Source organism: Enhydra lutris, unplaced genomic scaffold (genome assembly GCF_002288905.1).
Source record: "Enhydra lutris kenyoni isolate GAN:26980312 unplaced genomic scaffold, ASM228890v2 scaffoldscaffold62, whole genome shotgun sequence".
Classification (NCBI taxonomy): Eukaryota; Metazoa; Chordata; class Mammalia; order Carnivora; family Mustelidae; genus Enhydra; species Enhydra lutris.
In genome coordinates this window covers 7923942-7931854 of record NW_019154146.1, presented here as the reverse complement: position 1 = coordinate 7931854, position 7913 = coordinate 7923942, and the positions used below count along the sequence as shown (strand labels likewise).

General features: G+C 39.6%; 1 protein-coding gene across 1 annotated transcript in view; it reads left to right on the top strand.

Moving 5' to 3' along the window:
* The window catches only part of LOC111158719 (solute carrier family 22 member 1-like), a 33841-nt gene extending 26437 nt beyond the window's left edge, over positions 1-7404 (top strand). The window contains exons 9-11 of the mRNA XM_022520946.1: positions 3922-4034; positions 5402-5501; positions 7338-7404. Of these exons, the coding sequence (XP_022376654.1) occupies positions 3922-4034; positions 5402-5501; positions 7338-7404 (280 nt within the window). The remainder of the gene's footprint in view (positions 1-3921; positions 4035-5401; positions 5502-7337) is intronic.
* Positions 7405-7913: the final 509 nt, after the last annotated feature.

Below are 7913 nucleotides of genomic sequence, written 5' to 3'. Positions count from 1 at the left end.
CGTGGGATTATGGACATTGGGGAGGGTATGTGCTATGGTGAGTGCTGTGAAGTGTGTAAACCTGGCGATTCACAGACCTGTACCCCTGGGGATAAATAGATATTATATGTTTATGAAAAATAAAATTCAAAAAATATATATATATAAAAAAAAAAGAATTGCAAAATGAAAGTGAAATAAGCAAAGTTTAAAAGTCTTGGAGATCACCAGCACATGTGCACACATGCGCGCACACACACATGTCCCAAAGAAGACAACTGAAATAACGAAACAAAAAAACTCAAAGGGAAAATAAAAAATCCTTTCCAGAAACTTCTGGAAATAAAAGAAGGTTTGACTCTACGATTTGAAGTGGCACTCAGTGTAACAGAAAAATGGACTCAGAAGGAACAATGATAAAGAATATCCTAGTTACATTATTGGGCCAAAACTGTAAGTCACAGATATAAGGAGAATATCAAGTTGATTATCAGCTTGATAATCATTGAATGTGGGATTAAAGTGAATGTGATTTTGACAACAGAACAGCAGTAAATGTCATAAATCTGACATTAAAGAAATGCTAGAAGACAGGGAAGGGAAAAGAAAGGGAATGTTGCATCTGGTATCCTTAGTATACTTTTTCCAGCTTGGAAAAAGCCATATTACTAAAAGCTGATATGGGTGCCTGGGTATCTTAGCGGGTTGAGCATCTGACTTCTGATTTTGGCTCAGGTCATGGTATCAAGGTTGTGAGATTGAGTCCCACATCAGGCTCCAAGCTCAGTGGGGAGTCTGTTTGAGATTCTCTTTCTCCTCTTTCCCTCTACCCTCTGCCATGCTTGCCTGTGGGCTCTCTCTCTCTCTCAAATAAATAGATAAAATCTTTTTTTAAAAAAGCTGGTAAATTATGTAGTGCTTTAGGTGTACTTAAAGATGTAAAGGGTAAGGCAAACACTAAAACAGTGGTATAATTTACTGAAAGCAGTGCTTGAAAGGATGGAGGAAGTGGAAATATATAAATTTTGTAATTGTTTATAATAGGAAGTTAATGAATACTGCCTAAAGGAATAGAGCAGTAAATGTATTATATAAAGTTATAAAGGTTAACATATGAATAAAAATGCAAACCTTCCAGGGCCCCTGGCCAGCTCTGACAGAAGACTGTATGACTCTTGATCTCAGAGTCCTGAATTTGAGCCCTACATTTGATGTAGGTTACTAATATATATATATATATATGTAAATACAGTTTAAAAAAATACAAACTTTCCAATTATCAGAAAAAAATACACATAGCCAACACATACTGAAAAGAAGACACTAGAAGCAATAAAGAGCATGGTATAAAAGCTAACGACAGAATTAATCCCAAGTGCTTCTGACATTTAAACAAATACAATGAGGCTCAACTCCTCTATTGACAAAAGGAAACTTTTTTGGTTACAAAGCAAAACTGAACACTTTGCTGCATAGCTGAAGTACAACTTTTCTTTGGAAGGGTTGAAAAGAAAAGAATGCATGAAAGCTTATCAGTAAATGCAAACAAAAAATATAGCAAGACCCATATTCTTATCAGACAAAGTTGAATTTATGTCAAAAATGTGTTTAATAAGATAAGGAAGTCCCTTAACAATGATAAAGAGGAAATCCATAATGGTCTCACACAGAGAGTTTATAAAACACTTAATTCATAGAAAGCTCCAATAATACTAAAACTGTTCTAGAATATAGAACAAGGAGAAAGGTTTAAAAATTTTTTATTTTATTTAAAGATTTTATTTATTTATTGGACAGAGAGAGAGAGCACAAGCAGGGGGAGCAGTAGAGGGGAAGGGAGAAGCAGACTCCTCAATGAGCAGGGAGCCAGTGTGGGGCCTGATCCCAGGACCCTGAGATCATGACCTGAGCCAAAAGCAAACACTTAACTGACTGAGCCACCCAGGTGCCCCCAAAAAACATTTTAATAAAACTAGAATAATATTGGTATCAAAGACCAACAAAGATAAAGAAAATAAGGAAACTATAGGCAAATATTATGTGTGAATATTGATTAAAATCCCAAACAACATATTATCAGAAGAGAATAGTGGAGACATTAAAATCATAATATATCATATCTAAGATGAGTTATTCAGGAACACAAAGACAGTTCAGTATTAAAAAAATCTAATAATATAATTCATGCTAGTATATTGAAAGAGTTTTTATAGAGCTAATAAATTAAAGCTATACTATTATCTCTTTAGATAGTGAAGGGCATTTAATAAAATAAAATAAAAATACTATTATCTCTTTAGATAGTGAAGGGCATTTAATAAAATTCAACATCTGCTGTTGTTATTACAATCTTTCCATAAAACAGGGATAGATAATTTTGCATATAATTTCCTCTATTTCCAGCTAAGAAAAAACATATCATTAAACACTGATAAAGTAAGTTATAAATATATTTAAAAATATAATGGCAAACACTAAGAAATGATATAACCAACTAAGATGAGGTAGTGGTGGGGGTTTGGAAAGGAAATGCAATGCACTACTTTTATAATTACAATTGTAGGGAGAAAGAGATTATGCAAATGAGCATAATGGAGACTTAAAAGTAATGTACTAAAGAATAAAGCTTTTCCCAGTTTATTGTTCCTAATTTCACCATATTTTTAAAACAAAGTCAAGATTATTTATAGGAATACAAAAATATCTAGCACTAAACAATGTGAAATTTATCAATAGTCACAAGAAATATGAATGTTCTAAACACCCCAGTTAGAAGGTGAAGATTGTCAGACACGACAAGAAAGTAAGACCCAACTGTGTACCGCTTACAAGAAACTCACTCTAAATATAGTGGCGGGGCACCTGGGTGCTCAGTGGGTTGAAGCCTTCAGCTCGGGTCGTGATTCCAGGGTCCTGGGATCGAGCCCCACGTCAGGCTCTCTGCTCAGCGGGGAGCCTGCTTCCCTTCCTCTCTCTCTGCCTGCCTCTCTGCCTACTTGTGATCTCTGTCTATCAAATAAATAAATAAATAATCTTAAAAAAATATAGTGGTGGAGATTGTTTAAGAGTAAAGAGATGGAATAGCACATTCCATGCAAACAATAATCAAAAGTGACCATCTTCACAGAAGACAGAGTGGGTGTCAGGGCAAAGACCATTACAAGGGATAGAGGGGATCCTTCCAGGTAGATCTTTTCTCTATTCCCCCCTCTAGCTTTCTTTGTTCTCTATTTCTCAATACCTTCTCGCTACCCTTCCCTATCTCTTCATGTGAAAAAAGAACTCTACTCACACCAACCAATTCTCCAAGTCTCCAGACACCACTGGGGTATCCTATTCAATTCTGACGTTAACCCCCTGGTTAACTGTTAAGAGCAGACCCCACAAGCTAAGGGCCCAGCCCCGCAAGACTGCCCCCCCACCTCTGATGCCAGGCACAAGTCTCAGGCTGTCACCTGCACTTCTGACTCACTGGTATAAATCAGGATTCCCATAACCTGCTCTTCAAGTTCAATAATTTGCTATCATGGTTCACAGAACTCAGAGAAATACTTAATTACATTTAGGGTTTATTATCATAAGGGACATAACAAAGGCTATAAATGCAGATGCAGAGGTACTTAGGGTGAGGTTTGGAAAGGTCCCCTGAGCACAGGAGGACCTTTTGTCCCCTGTAGGAGATTCTGTCCTCATAGACTTGGGGTGGGCTCCCCTCCCAACACATGGGTATTTTCACCAACCCAGAAGCTCTCTGAACCTATAGTTTGGGGTTTCTATGGATGCTCTGTTACATAGGCATGACTAATTAAAAATCATTGGTCATTGGTGATTAACTCTATCTCCAGCCTCTCTCCCCTCCCTGCTCTTGCTCTAGGATAAGGTTAACATCTGGAAAGTTGAATCACAGACATATCATCCTTTTTGTTCTCTGTATTTTACCAGGAATCTTGGGGTGATGGTGTGTTCCTCCCTGTGTGATCTGGGTGGAATCATCACCCCCTTCCTGGTCTTCAGGCTGATGGAGGTTTGGCAAGGCTTGCCACTCATTTTGTTTGGTAAGACTTCATGGGTTATTCATTATTCTTTCCTTCCAGCCCAGCATGATTGCTTAAGACCTCTTTGACCAGTGAATGATATCCTCTGGTGAGTTTACAGGAGACAAGGACGGTGCCTGCCCTTCTGTCGTCTCCTGGCTCACTCTGTCTTATTTCATGGGAAAGATAAGATGCCATTCCCAGAAGGCAGGCCAGATGTTACGTCTTAAGGTTCTAGAGCCCAATAATTCATCCCATAGGACAAAATTTGGGAGGCATTTTGATATAGCCTCCCGCTTTCTTAGGAATTTGACTCCCAATTTTTGTGCATATAACATGTAATTGTGGGAGGCTTGAAGATGCTAAATTGTCACCCTTCTTTTGCTTAACAATTGAGAATAGACACAAAGAGGTATTAGCTTTGTTAGTGATAATGTTGGATTAGAGCAGGAGGAGAACACTTTTCCTCCTCCCCAGACTAAGACCTTGGGTCTTCCAAGACCCAGCTTACCTGTTTGGCAGAAGGCAAAACTGCTGTCTGTGTGCAGAGAGCTGCTGTGTCTGCGCCCCAGGCAGACCCACCAAGGGGTTTAATGACCCAGGAAATCTGTGCTTTTAATAAACTCCGCCAACCAAGTGCATTTAAGTGCTAACTAAACCTGACTTTGGGAGGAGAGAGGGGAGAGAAATAAGGATTGGGGAGGAAAGAAGGGAGGAGGAAAGGGGAGGGAGAAACAAGAGTGGCCCACCCTGACCAGAATATATTCTTTTTTTTTAAAAGATTTTATTTATTTACTTGATAGACAGAGATCACAGGTAGGCAGAGAGAGGGGGAAGCAGGCTCCCCATTGAGCAGAAAGCCTGATGTGGGGCTCGATCCCAGGACCCTGGGATCATGACCTGAGCCGAAGGCAGAGGCTTAACCCACTGAGCCACCCAGGTGACCCCCAAAATATATTCTTTATGCTTCATATCATATATAGTAATATAATATTAACATATAGTAACTATAGTATATTTTATAGTTTATAGTAGCTATAATATGTATTATATATAAAAATAATACATTATAATTATCTAGTATGTATAGTTTTATATACAGTAGCTATAATCAATATAATACATATTATGTATAATAATAAGTAAATTCCCTAATACTTAAACATCAGTTATGGTAGAATTTATGTAGAAGTAAAATGAAGACAATATTCCTTATTCTTACTCTGACATTTTCCCAGTAATCCTATTGTTCAACTTTTTCCCGAGATGCTCCTGACTTCTAAAAACCAGGTTCATTACCTGGTTAACCTTTAGTTAGCGGCTGGCATCCCTCGGAATGCCATTGGCTGTGTTCTAAGGGCTCTATGTGAACTCTGTTTCCTTTGAAGCGGTGTTGGGCCTGGTTGCTGGAGGAGTGACGTTGCTTCTTCCTGAGACCAAAGGTGTCACCTTGCCAGAGACCATTGAAGATGCAGAGAACCTCGGGAGGTAAGGCCATGGTGCTCAGGGACTCAGGGCCCTGTGCCTCCATGTCCTCTCTTGGTCTTAAGGGTGTAGGAGCTTTGCAGGTATGGTGTGCATTTTTTATTACTCCTAGAGTTGCTGGAGAGAAAAACAAACAACCAGTGGCTTTGGGTAAGGAGAGACTGGAGAGCACAATTACGTGTTTTTAGTGGTCGGTTATCTGTTCTAAACTGTGGGATGGAGAATCTGTGTCTGAGATGCTGACTGACCGAGGACCAAGTCCCTAGCTCATCCCTGGAGCGAACTGCTCTGTGTTGGGAACGTTTTTTAAATCAATCTTCTGTCCTTTCAACAATTGTTGGTTCAGGCTCTTTAGTGACTCTCTTTACAAAAGAGAACAATTTAAAACATTCATTCCTGTACCAGGGACAAGTGCTTTAATGGAGCCTCAGATGCTTCTCTTTTCATTTTTTGTTTTTTGAGAAAGAGAGATAGATAGAGTGAGAGTGAGTATGGGGGTAAGGGCCAGAGGGAGAAGCAGAGAAGCTCCAGCAGACTCTCTGCTGAGCACGCGGCCCAATGGGAGCTGGATCCCATGACCTTGAGCTCCCGTCCTGAGCTGAAAGCAAGAGTCGGACACTTAACGGACTGAGCCACCCAGATGCCCCTCAGATGCTACTCTTAAAGTGGTAAGAAAGGAAAGGAATAAACAGTGCTCGAGGAGGTGGCCACTTAGCTTCCCCTCCAGACTCATTCTGTGGATTCCATAGGAAAGACACATGTGTCCCTGTGATGAGGAGAGACAATGGTCTGTGGCGTCAGAGAGACATGGACTCAAATCCAGTCATCCACGTGTCCATGTGACTTTGGGGATGTTGCTGAAACTCACAGAGAGTGAACTTCTTTGCCTGAGAAAGAGCCACACTAGTACTCAGTTTGGAGGGTTGCTGGGAAAATGCAGTAAGGTAAAGTAGGTGACATTTTATTTTTTATTGAAGATAAAGTAGATGACATTTTATTATTTTAAGATAAAGTAGATGACCAAGCGATCGCCTGGCACACAGTAGGTGTGTGCCATTTTTTTTCTCCATTCTTCTCGCATCTTGTGTGAACTCCTTGGTGAGTCTCAAAACTAGGTATGCAGAAGAATCACCAAAAAAGAAGTTTACTGAAATGCAGATTCCTGGGCCGTCTTCTAAGGTTTTTGACTTAGTAAATGAAGGGTGGGACCCAGGAAATCTGTGCTTTTAATAAACTCCGCCAACCAAGTGCATTTAAGTGCTAACTAAACCTGACTTTGAGAAATTCTGGGTGTCTCAGTACTGATAAGAAACAAACATTCTATTTTAACTGTAAACACAGAGAGCTAATGTTGATTAGCAGATTTTAAGCCATTTCAGTACAATTTGTCCATAGACACCTGCTCATTCTTGAGACCGCCCTCTGCTGGCCTCTGTTGCTTGCTAATCTCATTTCCACCTTTTGTTTTGAGATTTATTCCCACAGACAGCTTTGCAATAGTTTCTTCTTTCTTTCCTTTCCTTTTTCTTTCTTTCTTTTTTGGCAATAGTTTTTTCCTTCTTTCCTTCTCTCTCTCTTTCTTTTTTTAAAGATTTATTTATTTGACAGAGAGAGCAGGGGGAAGGGACAGAGGGAGAAAGAGTCTTACGCAGACTCCGAGCTGAGCACGAGCCCAACACGGGACCTGATCCCACGATCCTGAGATCATGACCTGAGCTGAAACCAAGAGTCAGACACTTAACCAACTGAGCCCCCCAGGAGCCCTGCAATAGTTTCTTAATCAAAATCAAAACATTGACTGTTTATTTTAACTTTCACTTTTATTTTTGGCTCCTACAGGATAGCAAAGCCCAAAGAAAACACGATTTACCTTCAGATCCAAACATCAGAACGTGCTGGCACCTGAGAGAGATGCTTCACAGGGACTGAGTGGCAGAGAGGAAGATGGGGTTTTCATCTGAAGAAAAGAAACCCTGATTTCTCTGTGCTCTTCCTCACACTTGCCTGCCCCTAAACCAATAGCCTAAAGAACACTAAATGTGCTTTGCTTTATTTTCTTTCTTTGAAATCTCCCAAAGCCCTATCTTTTATCTACTTACTTTTCCTGGCGAGAACTATCGGTGGTTACCAGTTATTTAATTATCTGAAATATTTGGAAGATCCAATAGAATTTAAATATTACTATAAAAGAGGCCTCTGTCACTGGTTTCCTAAAGGCAGTGTTGTTTTATTCACTATTTGAAAGCAAATGTCATTGTATCTGTAGTATCTATCTTGGCAAAAGTATTTTAATATGTTGCCTTCTTGAAGGGCACTTTGTTTTCAAATATGGCGGCACTTCCTGCAAATGGTACCTGAATCATGTTGGAAATATGATCCTTCTCTGAAGGCTAGAAGAACTGTAACATTTTTAGG